This window comes from Coffea eugenioides, chromosome 2 (genome assembly GCF_003713205.1).
Source record: "Coffea eugenioides isolate CCC68of chromosome 2, Ceug_1.0, whole genome shotgun sequence".
NCBI lineage: Eukaryota > Viridiplantae > Streptophyta > Magnoliopsida > Gentianales > Rubiaceae > Coffea > Coffea eugenioides.
The window spans coordinates 31,534,512-31,553,174 of record NC_040036.1 but is presented as its reverse complement, the minus strand read 5'-3'; the positions used below and the strand labels follow the sequence as shown (position 1 = coordinate 31,553,174).

The 18,663-nt window shown below is 35.4% G+C and overlaps 1 protein-coding gene and 1 pseudogene across 1 annotated transcript; one reads left to right on the top strand and one right to left on the bottom strand.

Annotated features, from left to right (window-relative positions):
- Positions 1-674: 674 nt before the first annotated feature.
- LOC113759481 lies at positions 675-1,191 on the bottom strand (annotated as a pseudogene).
- A 1,955-nt stretch (positions 1,192-3,146) lies between these two features.
- Positions 3,147-3,332, top strand: LOC113760967 (arabinogalactan protein 23-like). Its single transcript, XM_027303739.1, has one exon. It carries the CDS (start codon positions 3,147-3,149, stop codon positions 3,330-3,332), a length of 186 nt encoding a protein of 61 aa, XP_027159540.1.
- The last annotated feature ends 15,331 nt before the right edge of the window (positions 3,333-18,663 follow it).

Genomic DNA, 18,663 nt, shown 5'->3' with positions numbered 1-18,663 from the left:
GTGAAATCAAGTTGTCCGCGTAAAGAACAAACTTTTCTAACCACAATCGGGCCAGAAATCTGGCCATAAATCCATCCAAGTTCCTGCCGAATTGATACAGTGACCTTTTTGTGCAATTTCTATTCAATTTCCAGCTCCGCTCCAATTTTGCCTCAACTTTAACTAAACTTTTCTTGATGATAGAAGCTGATTTAACTCTTGACCAAAACATAAAACTTGTAACTCTTTGAGTTAGCTTTCCAATGCATGATGAATCAGCTCATTTGGATTTGTGTAGGCTGATAAATGACTAAAATACCCTTGACTGCTCACTGCCCTGTTTCAGCTTTGACCAATAGAAATTGGCTACTGTAATTCGGCTTTTTGACCTAGAAAACCTTCAAACTGGATTTTGATGTCTTCAACAAAGTTGTAGATCTATTTCTTATATTCAAATTGATTCAAGAATCATCTCAATCCGATTACTGTAGCTCAAATTATAGCCGAAATACTAAAATGTGTCAAAGCTGTCAAAAATGCACAAAATGCAAGTAAAAAGTGATAAAAACCTCATTAAATCACTTAAGACATTTTTCCTCAATTATAGCCAAAATTATTCATTTTCTTCTAATAATATAACCAAAGTGACTAAAAATAACATAAAATGTCATTCAATTATTGCGTAAATTAGTCACTTATCCAATTCGATTCCGAATTTCGGTGAATTCCAAATTCACCGAATTCAAAAACCTGCTTTCCCAAGGTATATTGGGGAACCAGCTCAGCAAAACCCTAACCATCAAAACCCCGTTGTATATATCCAGCCATTTTGCCATCCCGGCTGCAACCGCGGTGAACGGTGTTCAAAGTTCCAGTGGATGCATCCCCAATTGTGGCGAAAAAAGCCGGGCCGGCGGAGTGGACTAAAGGCTCCGGTAGGCCATGAAAGCCCTTCAATTGCAGGCCCAAATTGAGAACCTTGGAGGCCGTTAGAGCGAGAGCCAACAGTGTAGTCACCGTCCGAGTTGAACTGGTGAGCAAAGATAGAGCGGGGTTCTGGTAACCAGAGCTTTTGGCAATTATTGCCGGCCTTTTAGGGTTTGCTAGGGAGAAGGAAAGCCGCAGAGGATAGGCAGCGGTGAGGTTGTTCGGAGAAATAACGGTAGGTTTTTGGAGGATTAAGGTCTGAGAGGCTATCAGGGAAAAAGCCATCTGGCTTTGGCTCGAACGAAATCTCCGGATTCTGAAGACTGCGGAGTTGATTCTAGAATTGCCCAAGCCGTCTTCCTTCAATTGGGCTTTAAGTAACCTTTGCGAGCCTTATCTATTCTTTTTTTATTCCGATTAGTAGTACTTTATTGTTAAAAAATATTATATTATATATATATTATAAAATGAAATCGAAATTATATTTTCGAATTCGACCCGATTTCAACCAATTCGAAATCAGAATTACTGAATTCTATTCCAAATTATCGAATTCGAAATTCCGAATTTAATTCGAAATCGGTCGGTAAATCGAAATTTTTCAACTTTGCACACCCTTACCGGCGTGGGCCCTAACTCAAATTCTTTAAAAAACTATTATTACCCAAATCATTCTAGTTATTTGGATTGAAGAATTTGATAAAAAATTTAAAATCCATCCAAACCATTCTAGATAGAGGGAGGCATATATTGATCATGAAATTGAAACAGAAGGGAAGGTATATAATTGATCATTAAATTATGTTGAAACAGAAGGGGAGATATTTATTGAAACAGAAGGGGAGGTATATATTGATCATGAAACTGAAACAGGAGACGCGCCATGTTTTTGAAGTATATTTGATGCAAAATTTTGTATTTAATGTTTTCTGATATCAGTATAGAAGATCAAAGTCCTTCTTTTCTTTTGAGGCTAATTCAATAAAAAAAAAAAAGGCTACAATTTTTAGCTTTTTATGACAAAAAAATATAATAAATTACATCCTAAAGTGTACACGATTTCCCGTGTATGTATTAGCACATTTTCGTGCAAAACAGAGTATGAATACCTTCTATAATATTTATTGGATAATTGCACTATATTTTTTAATTAAGGTTTCAATTGCTCTCTCTTTATATAACATTAAGCTTCAAAAATTGTGGTGTCATGGACAAGTCATCACATATAAATTACCGTGCGAGAGGTGCCGATGCATAGTTGGAAGCACTAAGCCTATAAATAAATGAAAGGACAAATATTAGTACTTAAGATAATCTGTCAAAATTTTTTTTTTTTTTAAAATCCCTACTCACATTGGAATTCTGTTTTGTTTTGGATCTTTACCTTCTTAGAAGATCACGAATTGGAAAGGACATCACTAATTGGTCAAATCTAGATGCGCATATCATATTTACAATTAAAAAAATGTTTAAAAAAAGGCTTGGCTGAGTAAAAATCAAAACATCAAGGTAAGCATATTGTCATCTCATCCCTTGTCTCTAATGCCTTAGTCTCCTAGACTCACGTAAAATATATACCCTTTTTCCACCTATGCCTTGCGTTTCTTAACTATTTTTTATAACAATTCACCTACAGAAAAGTAATTTTGAAACGGGATATCTCTATGTGACAGACACAAATAATTTAAAAGTGGATCATCTTTTAGTTTAAATTTATCCTTAGTTTTGAAACAAGATATCTCTGTGTGATAGAAACAAGTAATTAAGAAGTGGATAATCTTTTAGTTTATATTCATCCTATAAATCATATATCGTTTATAATAAGGTTTTCCCTTTTATTAAAGGCTATAGATATTAAACAATCTCATACCAAAAGTACATATAGAGCATAATTAGTTTAGGTGCAACAACAAATATCCTAAACAACCTCCTACTTCTCCTACTTGTTTTTAAACCACTTATATAAAGAACCATTCAAGGGAGTAGCTTAAACATCTCCTGTCCTCATGGAAACAACTACTTTACCTGCAAATCACCACACATTTATTCCAACAAAGTCCAAAACCACACCTATAAATGGCTTCCATTAACGAAGGAAGAAAGCCAAGCAAGAGCATCCAGCATCAAGAGCATCAGAAGCACAGGCATATTTTCAACCGAAAGGGGCAAGGTTGGGTAACTATTCTCAAAATTCTTTGAGGTTCTTGCCCTTCAACTGCCTTAAAAAAACCCCAAAAAAAATGGAGATGAAGAAGATCGCTTGTGCAGTCCTTGTGGCCGCTGCCTCCGTGAGCGCAGTCTTGGCTGAGAGCCAGGCACCCGCACCTGCACCAGAAGCAGCCAACAGTGCCTATGCTGCATTGCCCGCCGTTGGAACCGTTGTCGGTGCCTCCCTCGTGTCCTTCTTTGCCTACTACAGGCACTAAATTAATTGCTAAACAATTAGTTTCAGGGGTGAAGGAGATATTGAGAAATGGAGGAGTGGGGAGGAATGTAATAAAGGTGTGTTAGGGCATGATGTCTGGATATCGATACAAACAATCAAAATATGATATTGTTTTATAAACCATTGTTGTTGGTTTTTTGTAATCGATTCATTTGACTCAATGGAATAAAGGAACTATTTCCTAGTAAATTTTCTATTTTTGGTTACATGAACCATTTTAGCTTTTTTTTCATCTTTATTAATTGTTCCTCGAACCTCAACCTTAATCCTTTATGTTTATAGGTTTCAATGATGTCATTTGTCATTTTGTAATTGATGTGACGATTTGTTTGGTAACGTTTTTAATTAGATGAATTTTCATTTGGAAATGCTTCAACAAATTCAACATAACTTCTTATTTGAGTACAAGATACGAGATGGGCTTTCATGAATCATTTCGACTGTTTTAGTAAATAGATTACAAAAGGTGACTTTCTGGATATACAAGTTTGTCATTTTTCTCTTAAAAAGATGTCAAGGAAAACAAATTCTTGGGCAAATTATACTTTACCTTCCCGTGATTTAGTGTTTTTTTACATAACTCCCTCATGATTTCAAAAGCTATACATAATTCCTTCATGATTTGAATTAAAGTGTCAAAGTGATAGAATGATCATTCATAACGGAATCACCTAAAATGTCAAAAATACCCTTATGTAAAATTAAAAATTATTTATTAACCAAGGGGAGTTATGTGTATATTTTGGAAATCATAAGGGGGTTTTATGGTAAAATATTAAACTATAAGGAAGTTATTTAGTGAATCATAAAATCATACGGGGTTAGTGTGTCATGTGTTTATAAGGGTAATTTCGACATTTTTAAAAGTTCCGTTACGACACTTTGACACTTTAATTCAAATCATGAGGAGATTATGTATAACTTTTGAAACCATAGGAGGGTTATGTTGAAAAACTAAACCACAAGGGGATAAAATGTAATTTGTCCTAAATTCTTATCATGCCACTCTTTCACTGTTGCAGGATGATCATCTCACGCTTTCATTGTTTGAAGATGTTCTTGTTTGAAATTCAAACCATCATATTCTTAGCACCGTATATTTTACTTTTTATCTTTTAGAAAATATAATTTGATGGTTTTCGACAAGTTTTGCGATTTGGCATCAAAATCCTATTTTTTCCCATTATATGTATGTCTTATTTTGTGCACATGGATTTTTCTGTGCACATGGGATTATATCTTACTTTGTGCACATGATTTTTTTTGTGCAAATAGGATTTTTTGCAAGTGTAGATTTACGATGAAATTCTATAATGATTGTAATCTCCGGTAGCAGGAATAACACTAGCTGGCGAAAGTGCTAAGTTCATAACAAATTTTTTATTCGTACTCTTTTTTTTCAAATGTGCGTGTATGCCAGCAAAAATGATTATATGTGCACATATGTTAATCATTCAATAACGTTTAAACTGTCTCCCATTATCCTGCATTATTTAGTAGAGTCTCATTCTTTTTCAACAAAGTGTCTTAGTGTTCCATTATCCTAGATTATTTAGGAGAATCCCTAACCTTTTCAACAAAGTGTCTTAGTGTCCCATTATCCCCTAATCCCTTACTTTTTCAACAAAATGTCTTGATGTCCCATTATCCTAAATTATTTAGGATAGTGGCAGATTATTTAGGAGAATCCCTTACTTTTTCAACAAAGTGTCAAAGTGTGGGGATGGCTCTTTCCATGTTAGAGTAAGTGTCTTAGTGTCCCATTATCCTAGATTATTTAGGGAGTCCCTTACTTTTTCAACAAAGTGTCTTAGGCCCTGTTTGATAATCCCATTCAACATTTAAACTTAATAGATTTATATAGTAATGTGTTGAGATACGTTTGATAATAAAAAATTGAACATTTGAATTAATTAAGTAGCACTGAATTTTCTAGGCAAAACATGCTCCCAAAAATAAATAATAAGCTATTCACTTATCACTGAATGTGACATACACTCAAATGTATTAGATTTAATATTTAACAATTCAATAACTTAATAGATTCAGATTTTAGATTTCAGTTTAATCAAACACACCCTTAGTGTTCCATTATCTTAGATTATTTAGGATAGTCGCAGATTATTTAGGAGAGTCAATTACTTATTCAACAAAGTGTCAAAAGTGTGGGGATGGCTCTTTCCATGTTGTTCGATGAAAATAGTGGCAGATTATTTAGGAGAGTCCCTTACTTTTTCAACAAAGTGTCAATGTCGTGCCCCATTTTTTGAAATAAATGAAAAGGTGTTTAAAAATGAGTTTTTCGATTTTAGAAAATAAATAAAAAAGGCCTAAAATGGGATTTAGAGAATGCGATAGTTTGGATCCAAAATATTAGTTTAAAAAGGATTTTTGGAAAAAGAGAGTCGCCATTTGATATCGAGTTTAGGTGTACCAAATCACTCAAAATATATAAATATATATATATTAAATGAAAACAAATAAAACCCTTCTAGACGATTTTAGGTTTTTGAAAATAAGATAAAAGAGTTCGGGAGTCACGGTTGAAGAAAGGGAAGACAAAGATTTGATTGATCCAAATTTAAGGCAATTTTTCAACCTAACCAAGGCTAGATACGAGATTTAGTCAAAAATTTTCCTAATTTAATATCTAAATTTATCATATTTGGATGCTTCTATATGGATGCAAAGCTAGACCTAAGAGATATCTTTTTTTTTCGGAAACGATAGGATTTTCTATTTTTACTAATAGACAAATACAATGTATGAGCAAGGGCTCAACTTGTCCTTTACAAAAGTGTACTAAGACACTGAGGATCAAATAACTCCTCATCAAAGAGTATATGCATTGTTTTCTTACTCAGTTTATAACTGAGTGTATTAGTACTATCATTACTAGACTGACTATCAAATGAGCATGTCCTAAACATTGAGCTAAGATCGGCTATGCATTCTAGGTGGGCTGCTATATGAATGTTACTTGAGACTTGCCGGTGCATGAGCTTTAAAATCTGATTACATGGTATCTGAAGCTTTATGTCCGGCCATCCTCGTTCCTTTAGCTTGCAAAGTGCTAATTGTATAGCCATCAAATTGTCCAAAACAACTGATCCAGTGCTTTTTTCTTTTAGCATTCACGCTGCACATATCTGGTTCATGACATTTGCCGCTGTGATGCCAATTCCCATATTCTGTCCTTCAATGTGTTGTCCCACATCTACTCGAATGATCAGCAAGTTTGCATCTGGTCCCACCTCTGCGTCTTGTTCATCTGCTGTATCTGTTTCTGATATGCTCATCTGTTGTTCAGCCTGTTGGGATTGATGGTACTCCTCCCATTCCTTGACTGCCTTTGTAACTACTTCCATCGGATGTCTTTGTTTGTCTTCAAATTCTGCTTCATTCCTGGCTTTCCAAATCTGCCAGAGGATGCCGACTGTTAACGCTATGTGTTGCATTCCTTCCTTCCTGGCCTTTACTTCCATTAAACTACCTCACCAGTTCCTGAAGTCGTTGGTGAACTCATTCAGTCCATCCCATTGTAGTGGAGCCATCTTTCATACCATCCTTGCCTTTGTGCAGTGAAAGAAAATGTGCTCCACTGTCTCACTGTTTTCACCACATTGCTTACAAAAAGTGTCCCCTTTTCCTGTTCTCCTAAATATTGCCTTTCTTCCTGGTAATACTTGGTGCAGACTCTTCCATAAAAACAGCTTGTGCTTGTGCTTTATTCTGAGTTTCCATAGCTGTTTCCAGATTTTGTCACTTCCTCCTGTCCAGCTTGTTTCCCCCTTTCTCCTCTGTTGAGGTTTGGCATGCCTATGTTCACGTACTAGAGCTTCATAGGCAGACCTGACCGTGTATTGTCCAGTATTGCTATAATGCCAGAAGTAACAATCAGGTCTACCTGCTAGACTTATAGGCGTTTTGAGAATGTGCCCAGCTTCGTGTGTGCTAAAGATCTTAAAAATGAGTGTTGATTTCCATCTAAAGTTGGAAATCAGTTCACTCACTTTTGTGACCATACAACCTGTGGGTTTTGGGGATTCAATTCTACCTCCCTTGCCTTCCAGTAGCCAAGCATCATCCCAAATGGTGGTGCTCTTCCTATTTCCAATTTTTTTTCCTTGCTCCTCGTTGTACGTCGTCTCTTGCTCCCATCAGACTTTTCCATATCCATGATGCATTGCCTTTTACTTCACAGCTGAAAAGTAATGTTTTGGGATAGTATTTAGCTCTCAAAACTTTGCTAAATAATAGATTCGGGCATGTAAGAATCCTCTAAATCTCTTTGCCTAGCAAAGCTTTGTTAAACCCTTGGAGATCTTTAAAGCCTATTCCTCCAGTGTTCTTTGCAGTTGTCATTTTTTTTCCATGAGCACCAATGCACTTTCCTTTTCCCGTTGTCCTTCCCCCACCAAAATCTTGCCATCAGAGAATTGATCTCTTTGCATAATCTCACTGGCAGCTTAAAACACGACATTGCATATGTTGGCATTGCCAAAGTTATTGCTTTGAGCAAAACCTCTTTTCCTGCTTGACTTAGCGGTTTATTGCTCCAGTTAAAACACGACATTGCATATGTTGGCATTGCCAAAGTTATTGCTTTGAGCAAAACCTCTTTTCCTGCTTGACTTAGCGGTTTATTGCTCCAGTTGGATATTATTTTTTGACATTTATCTCTGATGAAGCCAAAAATTTGGTGTTTGGTTCTTGTGACTACCATTGGTAGCCCCAAGTACTTCCCTTGCTTCACCACCTGTATGCTTTCTAAGCTGCTGCAAATGTCTCTTTGTTCATTCATCTCCACATTTCTACTGAAAAACAGTGAAGACTTTTCCATATTGATCACCTGTCCGGATCCTTTTTCATAGGTCTTTAGGATTCCCATCACTTCTTGAGCTTGCTTCTTGTCTGCTTTGCAAAAGACTAAAAAGTCATCCGCAAAAAAGAGATGAGTTATTGATGGACCAGTCCTACTTATCTTCAAACCAGTCAGCCTTTTGCTCCTTTCCGCTTGATCCAGCAAATTTGAGAAGCCTTCTGATACTAGAAGAAAAAGATAGGGTGACAAGGGATCTCCTTGTCGAATCCCTCTTGAAGGTATCACGTATGCTTTAGGCTCTCCATTTATGTTGAAAGAGAAAGAAGTTGTTGTGATGCACTCCATTATCCAGTTAATCCATTTATCACAAAATCCCAGTTTGAGCATGATTGCTTTCAGATATCCCCACTCAACTCTGTCATAAGCTTTCGACATATCCAACTTTATAGCCATGAACCCATGAGATCCTTCCCTTTTATTTTTGAGGTAGTGCAAGTACTCATGAGAGATGATAACATTATCCAAAATCTGTCGTCCAGGCACAAAAGCAGCCTGGTTTTTACTAATACAGTTGTTCAAAACTTTTTTCAATCTATTTGACAAGATTTTGGAAATGATTTTATAGAGCACATTACACAAGCTTATAGGCCTAAACTGCTTAACCCCAGTGGGGTTATCAACCTTGGGGATGAGGGATATGTTTGTATGATTCATAGCTTTCAGCATATGGCCAAAATGAAAGAAACTTTTGGTTGCTTGTATGATATCATTTTTGAGAATGTACCAAAATTTTTGAAAGAAAAGAGGTGTCATGCCATCGGGTCCAGAGGCTGTGGTTGGGTTCAAGGGAAAAAGTGCATCTTTAATTTCTTTTTCCTTGACTGGTTGGGTTAGTTGTATATTCATGTGATCGGTTATTGACTATGATATTCCCTTCAGAACCATATCAGTTTGAGTCACTCCCTTACTCGTGAAAAGCTCCTTGAATTGCTTGACAACTTCATCTCCAATTTTCTCTTCTGATGTAGTCCATGTACTGTCCTCTCTTTGTATCTTTTGCATGGTGTTTCTCTTTCTCTTGTCTTTCACCTTAGAGTGGAAAAATTGAGTATTTTTATTCCCATCCTTCAACCACTGCACTCTAGATTTTTGGCTCCAAAAAAGTTTCTCTTCATCATAGGCCTCCTTTAATTGTCTTCTAAGGTCCTTGTTGCTTCCCTTTTTGTCTTCGCAATTACTGACTTGGAGCTGTTCTAGTTATTTTTTTAGATTGTCAATCTTTTTCCTAGCATTTCCTTGAAAATTATTTCTCCATTTCAGTAGAGCCCTTCTGCAGTTAGCTACTTTCTTGTGCACTTTGTACATATTAGAACCTATTTGTTCCTCCTCCCACGCCTTCTTTATCACTTGCTCCACTCCCTCTTTTTTGAACCATCTTTTATCAAAAAAGAAACATTTCTTCCGTCTCTCCTTGATAGGTTTGGAATCTATTAGCAACATACTGTGATCTGAACCAAAGTTATCTATATGTTTAACTGTTGCTTTATCAAAACTTTGACTCCAATCATTACTTACCAAAGTTCTATCAAGCCTTTGCTTAATTTCACCTTCTTGAGACCAGTGGTTACTCCAAGTCCTGGGGTTACCTTCGAAACCAATATCAATGAGTCCATTTTGTTCAATGAAGTTTCTAAAATCTTTAAATGTTCCTTCCTCTCTCTTTCTGCCTCCCCATTTCTCCTCATTTGATGTAATGTCATTGAAATCACCTGTGATCATCTATCTAATACCCCATAGTACCTTCCTTCGTTCTATAACTTCCCACTGTTTCCTCCTGATTTGATCATCAGTACTCGCATAAATGCCTATGAACCACCAATCCTCATTGTTGTCTGTATCCATTATATGGACTTCCATAGTGAAAACAGTAGTTTTGACCTCCAAAACCCTCACTTTAGAGCTCCACATAACTGTCATGCCCCCAGCTTTGTTCATAGATTCCACCACTACACCTTCATCAAACCTCAGTTGTCTTCTAACCTTTTCCATGAACTGTTTCCTGTTTTTGGTCTCACACAAGAAAACCATTTGTGGGGAGAGGAGGTTGCAAGCCTCCCTCAACTGGGGAATTGTCAAGGGGCTCCCAGCACCTTGGCAATTCCACACCATTGCTTTCATTTATCCATGGGTGACCATGTTAGGCTGGCCACCACCCCTTCAGATTGACTTGCACAGCTTTATTGATCAGTCCCCTTTCTTCCCTTTTTTCCAACTGTTTCAGACACTTCAATGTCTACCATATCTTCATCTATGAGTTGGACTTTTCTCTTCCCTGTTATCTTTTTGCTCATCCCAAGATTCTGTTCAGCTTTCCTGGGATTCCTCTTTATCACTGGCTTTTTTAACAGATTTCTAGTTCTTTTAGGTGTTTTCTGGTTGCTCTTTTCCTCCACCACCTCTAGTTGGTCTTCCACTTGCATGCTATCAACTTCGAATTCCTTTGAAGGTTGTTCCCCATCCTTTTGCAACACTATGGTTAACTGTCTTCCACCTAATCTCGTTTCAGGTATTTGCTGAGCCTGTTCCTCTTTCCCATTTCTGTTATTCCTATCCTCCTCTCCTGTCTGCACCTTTTGCTGTTCCGTTTGTATCATTGTGGTATCTCTCTGAATGTCACCCACCTATTGACTACATTTTTGACTTGTCTTTCCATCCTCACTCGCCAACCGTGTCTCCATCAGCTCCCTTTCACATATGATTGGTACCAGCTCCCCCTCATTAAAACCCCACCTTTACTTTTTTGGGGATATATTAGCCTGCTGTCTCCCTCTCCTTTCCTCTTGGGTCAACATTTTCCCACCTCCTGCCCTCAGCCATGGCCCAAATTGATTATCCTGCTGGCCTTTTCTCCCTAATGTGCTAGCTGAACATGTCCTTTCACTATGGCCTATTCTGCCACACGTATAACAGAAGTCAGGTCCTCTCTCATATTTGAAACTTAGCCATTTCACCTTCCCTTCCATTCTCACCGTAGTCCCTCTCATGAGAGGCTGTGAAATGTCAGCCATGACCAACAATTTAATGTGTCTATCTTCCTTTCCTCCTCCTTGAGGTATAATCACTTCTTTCGTTTCATGAAACACTGATGCAATCTTTCTGCCCACTTCCTTGGATATCCAATGCACAGGGAGATTCCACACTTGAATCCATAATGGTGCAATGTTAAAGTCAGCTCCCTCCTCTTCAAAACCTGCAAACCATGGTTTAACAACTAGAATTTGGCTATCAATTATCCATGGACCTCCCATGTAAATCCTTTGTCTATCCTTTTCGCTAGGTATTACAAACTGGAAAGTGTTGACTCCAACCTCCACTACCCTGAGACCTTTAGGGTGGCCCCATACTAATGTAACAAAATTTTTCACACCTACAAAGTTAATGATTTTCTCACCCATTATCTTCCCACTAGATAGTCTTTGCACTCCTTCACGCTTGATCCAACATCACCCAAGTCAAGCTCTGTTTCGCCCCTTTCTTTTGTGGAAAGATCAAACCTTTGTAGAATTTCAGTAATTTCCTCCGCCATAGAGCCACACTATATTTCTAGACGGGAATATCACAGATCAAAACCAGTCCAGAGTGTGGGATAGGAGTGTTTTTGGCTAAAGTCAGTGGTTAACCTCTAGGATCAATTTTCTTTCAGCACTGAGGGTAAGAGCTCAGGAATATAAGCCCTCAGATAAAACCAATAACCACCTAACTGCATTAGTATAAGCCCCAAGAAAGGCCCCAATTTGAAAACTGAAAACACATCAGGATTGAAAATTACCCTATTTTTTAATAGTTTTTAAGACATTTTCTTTTTTCTGGTTTTTTTTTTATAAATCACAGAGACAAGAAAAGACTAAATATAGAAAGAAAAACACAAATAGCGGTAAAAATCAGCTGCCCTCAAGAGTACATGCAGCACCGGAGAGAATCCATGTGGTAAAAAGCTTTAAAGTTACCTGTCTGAGCTTGGAGTAAAAAACCGACAGCGGAAGCAGTGGAGAATCCTCTCTTTGCTACTTCTTTGGCTTCACTAATCAGAACAAGAACTGAAATCTTGTCAGTAGTGGAGTAAAGGTATACCTAAACAATGTCGGGTCTTTTTAATGCTGAAGTTGAAAGTTTGTAGACTTCAAGTTAGTGGCTTTTATTACTTAGGTTGTTCCCCTGTTTTCAGACAGGAGAAAAACGCTTCCGCAAGCTCCCAGGAAGGAAGATTGGCACATTTCCCAATAGAGAGAAAAATTGACTCTCACTTAGGAGAGAAGAATAGACCTAAGGGATATCGAAAGGGATGAAATATCTTTTCAAAAATTAATTGGTACCAATCACATTAATTGTGAACCGCAAAAATGATCCCTTGAAAAAGTCATGAATATGTAAAAAATGAGACTCAAAAAAGAAAATTATGATATATAGATAAATATACATGATCTAGAAGAAAGGAATCCAACATAATGGGTACAGAAAACTAAAATTTGTAACACAATTTTCCTTTTAATAGCGTGCTAAGGTTAAAAAATCATACTCGCCCATTTTCCATATTTGAAGAATGACTCTTCTAACCTAAATAAGCAAATGGACTAACCTATTTTTTTTAATTATTTAAATGAAATACAGGTTTAAACGATACGATTTGCGCACATAGGGATAAAGAAATAAGAGGACATATCATGCAAATGGAAATAACCTAAAATAATAAAAAAAGCATGAAATGCAATATATGTTACACAAAGTATGAATCTAGCATGTAAATGATATAAGACTCTAGCATTGAACTAGCACATTTCTGCAAGTCCTCACTAGTATTGGACTAGTGAAAAATCGGGGAGAAAAGCCACAACTAGTATTAGACTAGTATGGTGACGTCATGCACTCATTATCAATAAATAAATAAAGCATATAGAGTATAATTAAAGCAAATAAACACATAGAGCACATAGATCACATAGTACATAGGCATAATATCTAAATGCAAAATCCTAAAAAACAAAAACAAACAAACAACACATAAACACATAAATGCACAAACACACAAGTATGCAAAACCTAACTATTACGTTGGGAACCCTAACTACAATCTAAAAGGGAAAATATAAGATGATAATCCTATCTAACCTATCTATTACATTTATCTAGCTAATTATATTTCTTACAAAAATAAGACCTATCTATTATATTGCCTATCTAATTACATTTCTTGCACAAGAGGAGATAACCTATTTATTACAATTTGGGCATTTAAATACCCTCCAAATAATCAAAAGACTTAAATTAAACAAATAGAAAATGAATAAAAGTTTAAAATAAATAAGTAAAAGAAAAATACATAAAATATATAAACACATAGGAGCACATAAAAAAAATTTAAACGATAATAGGGTTACCTCTCTTTTAAAGTAACGGCTGAGTAAGGAGAAAGGAGAGTTGTCTACTTTTTCAAATCAACAAACAGGTCAATGTACTAACTTAATTGACAACCCTTTAAAGAGAATGTGAACATATACTAAATTTCCCTTATTATTGCAAATATATATAAATAAACATAAAACATCTAGAATTTACAAATTAAATGCATTTAAATGAAGCATAATTAGCAATTAAAGAAGAGAAACAATTGTAATTGAGAAATCAAAAAACTGATAGGGACTAAATTGCAAAAAAAGAAAGTTTTGAGTTCAAATTATAATTCTTAAGAAGATTAGGGGTCAAAGTTTAATAAAGATCAAGTTAGGGATCAAAATGCAATTAAATTAAGGGCCTGAATGAAAGAAATTTAAAAGTTTGGGGTTACAGTAAAATTACTTAAAAATTAGAGGTCAAATTGTAAAATTCGTTTCTGATGTCATTTTGGCCCAAGCAGAATAAGCAAAGCTGTTTTTTTTGAAAAGAGAAGCCCAGTCCAATGCAATTTTAAAACTTAATTAAAATATTGAACTTGAGCTCTAAAACCCATGTCACGAACCCAACCAAAATACAACACTAGCCCAAGTGTAAAAATTCACAGCTTTTTAACCTATTTATCTATTTTATTCTAACAAAAATCACAAATTCTACAACACAAGGAAAACAACTATGCAACCTATCTCTTCCCAAGTTCATGAGTAAAATGAGAAAAATAAATTTCTTTCAAAGATTCAAAAACCCAAAAACATGAGTTTAGCCTTATAAGTTGCAAAAAAAGAAAAAAAAGAAACATCCCCAATTCATAATTCTATAAGCGAACTTTCTAATCTTGGCATTTCCCGAGCTCAAATGAGATTCATCGAACCACTAACTTTACCAAGTAAGTATAGTCATGAAACAAGCGCAACAAAGGAATAATATGGATTATCAAACCCTAGTCAAAAGGCAAGACCTTAGAGCTCCTATTTAATGGATTTAGATGCGGATCCAAGCTTGAATCAAAAGAGAAGAATGAACAAAAGTTAGCTCTGATGCTTATGGAATCAGATTGAGCTGGGAAAAATCCCTGGAAAATGTGTCAAGAACTATGAGGAGGGTGGCTGTTATTGATGTCAAGAACTATGAGAAGGGTGACTTCGAGCTCTGATTTGAAGGCTTTAGAACCGTTTTCCCTAAAAACTCTCAACACAGAAATCACTCTACTATGAACCTAGAAAGTGCAGAAAAAGAAATCTCGTTCGAAAAGACCTCAAATGAAGTAGTAAAATGGTGATGAACTGGTTCATCAGCCTATTCCCTGTTTTGCAGAAAATTTTTCTAGAGGGTGATTTCGAGCTTCGATTTGAAGGGTTTTAGTGATTATCGGTGTAAGGTTTCAACATAAAACTTGTTCCTCTATGTCTCTAGAAAATGCCAAAAAAAAAAAAGAATCACCCTAAACACATCTATAGTGAAGGAGAAAAATGAATTTAAACAGGGCTAGTCGACCAGCCTCTTCTCAGCTTTTGCAGAAAAAATTCTTTGTTTTTCTTGCTTTTTTCTCTCTCCCTACCCCAGATCTTGTGCTGCTACTTTCTAACTTGTTCTTTTCTCTCTCCTCTAACCCTAAAAGCTCCCTTGTTTCCTATTTATATGAAACCAAAAACCCTAAATTCTAGAAATGATAGGTATGATGAATTTTCTAGAAATTATGAGATGTCCCTTTTTTATGAATATTTTTGGATAGAATTTGGGAGATGATGAGCTGTATATGTACTAACCAAGCTTGAGGAGAAAGAATAAAAAGAAAGGAAAAAAATTCTTGCCAAGAAAGTAAGACTATCGTAGCTCCTTTGTACTGGTTTCTCGTTTGTGACATGAAGAAAGAATGGCAAACGTGCATGAAGAATGTGGTTTTTTTTTTTTTTGGGAAGAAATGAATTGGGCCAATCAGGCCTTTTCTTATTTTCTTTATTCTCAGGCTTTTGCTAAGCTTTTACTTGGGCTTCATTTGGATTTTGGATAGGTTTTAGCTTGGGCTCAGACTTTTGCTGGGTCTTAACTTGGGCCTCATTTGGATTTTGATGGGTTTTTATTTGGGCTTTTTATTGGGTTGGAAACAAATGAAAAACTTTTACTATTTTCCTCCATTTGAACATCCATTTTTCCTTTTCTTTCTTTTTACATTATCCTACAAAACAAAATTAAAATGATTACTTAAGCAATTTATAAATGAAAAATAAAAATAAAAATAGTAGACTTGAAATTGAGAAAAATTTGGTGTCTACAGTTAAAGTGTGGGATTCCATGTTAGAGTTGTTTGATTTTTCAACAAAATATGGAGTGATAGAGGGAGGAGGGAAAAAGTGGTATTCTCATTAAACATATCATTTCAGATCAACCAAGCAATGTTGCATATTTCTCTAGACAAGAAAAACAAAACAAATCTATTAAACACATTATACAGTTAAGTATTAATGAGTATAGTAAATCACCCAAAACATATGAATTAATGAGTATGGTACATCACCCAAAACATTTGACAAGTACGATAGCAAATTGAAAGTAAATTTAGTTTCAACTGTATCAGTTGTTATGTCATTTAAAAAGTAGAGTTATTGTTTCCTCAATTTGTCTAAGTTTTATAGATGCTAGAAGAGGTATCAGGGAAAAAAAAAGGTATAGATGCTAGTTTCACACTATTTTGTTAGGTTTAGATACCAAGTGAGATGTGGGAAAAAGAAGGAAGTGATATTCTTCTCTACTCTTTCGATTCCTGCTATTTTGTCAGGTTTAAATGGAGGGTTCTAAGGAATGAGAAACACTATTTTGTCAGGTTTAAATACTAGGGAGAAATGTGGGAGAAAGAAGGAAGTGATACGCTTCTCTACTCTTTCGATTTCTACTATTTTGTCAGGTTTAAATAGAGATTAGGGTTTTAAGGAATGAGAAAAAGTTGTTTTGTGGATTCTGAGAAAAAGTTGTTTTGTCGAGTTTAAATGGAAATTAGAGGCATACTTTACAGAGTGTTTAATTTAAGATGAAAAGCTTGTATTATGATGACAATTTGTAGTTGTAATAACACACCACCCCATCATGCGAAGTTCATAATAAATTTCAACCGTACTTTTCTTCTTTGTCAAATGTTTACCTATTTGAATTCAATATAGTGTATTGTGTATTGTTGATACTGTATTCTATTTCCGTCAAATTTTTTAAACATTGTTTAGGAGACTCGAGCAAGTAAGGGTGCTTCATGCTCTCTCCACAGGTTGAGACGAATTCATTCCCTTTCGTCGGTGGTTATTGATTTCATTACATTTCCAGTCCTTGGTATGTGCTCTCATCATCCAATAAGGAAAAATATGAAATCTAAGATAATGAGATTCAAACATTGTTGATTAATATGATATGGAGATGTAGTCGAGTGGATTTAGTTTATACATGTATGGGTCCCGTTTGGCAATTGAGTTTTTTTGGTATTTGTTTAAAATTTTACTGTAACTTACTGCAGAAGTTTTTTAAAAAATTTTTAAAGTGTATAAATTTTTGAATATTTTGAAGTGTATAGTTTAAAAATTTTGAGAAATTTTTTAAGGTTACTGTAGCTAAAGTTTTTAAAAAACTTGTAGCAGACAAACTTGACAAAAAAACTCGACAAACAAACAGGGCCATGAATACACTGTAGACTTTAGATACATGTATGGGGAATATTAAATGTATATGATATTACAAACCTCCATAACACAAAATACACATATTTACAATATTCTAGATGTGGCGGCTGTCCTGTTATTTCTTCGCATGAATTGGTGCTGATAGAGTGAATGCTTATAACTTAATAATGCACTCGATCTATTATCATTCTTAAATTTGACAAGGGCGAACCTATGGGACACAAATTTAAAATTTTGTCCCTGCAATTTTTAGAAAACTAAATTTTTCTCTTATAAAAAAATTTAAATATTTTTTAAAGATGTTTTTTTAGAAATTTAAAAACACAATAATTTTAAAATATTTTATTTTATTTACTTAAGTTTAGATTTGTTAAACTTTACCACTTTAACGTAAATTTCTTAGACATGACCTACCAATCAAGGGCGGACCTAGGGGATACCAAATTTAAAATTTTGTCCCTGCGAGTTTTAGAAATTTAAAATTTTCTCTTGTAAAAAATTGAAAATTTTTTAAGATGTTTTTTAGAAATTTAAAATTTTTGTCCTCACAATAATTTTAAATATTTTATGTTATATACTGCTTAAGTTTAGATTTGTTAAACTTTACCCCTTTAACGTAAATTTCTTGGTTCCGTCCCAATCATGAATTACATTTCTCAAAATAGAATATCTAAACTTCTCAAACCCAAAAACTGGACCATTAGATAAAGAAATATCTACTCTAATATGGAATGTGAATGTAGTTGAATTCTACATGGCAATCAAGTGTTTATGTGTATGAACACTGGTACATTTGTCCCCCACACTTCTGTAAATCTGCAAACGTTCACAGCTTTGAGCTGTTCCTCTGCACCAAGATAAACTTATGAAAATCACGAGTCGCCTGAACCATGATCACTTTCCTCATTTCAGTCTTTTGTTGTCATACTCATAAATCATAATTGCTACTAAAAAAAACACTCACTTTTTGGCTTTAGACAACGTGTATCAGCACCAAGCTTTGATACCAAATGGCATACATGCATATGAATCATCATTCCCAGCTGTCATCAAATACCATTACATTCCAACATTGTGTTTCGACTATAAATTCATTAGGTTCTGTACCCTTTAGCCTCAAGTACTACTGTTGCATGTCCTTGTCTTCACTTCTTGGAAGATATAATTAGCAGAGAATTTCGCCATATCATCTCGGTGGCTTCCATGAAGGCTTGTTACCATGCAGCTGCAGCAGCCCTTGTGTTGGCATTAGTGGTTTATGCACCGAGTGCTACTGCCTATGGTACCTTGGATGAAGAAAGCAGCATTGCCCCTTCGCCATCAATGGCTGCTGGTTTTGGCTTTCCAATGCCATCCTATTCTAATGTTGCTTTGGC

Excerpts from the sequence above, each read along its gene's own strand:
- LOC113760967 (XM_027303739.1), top strand. The coding sequence starts at position 3,147 with ATGGAGATGAAGAAGATCGCTTGTGCAGTCCTTGTGGCCGCTGCCTCC.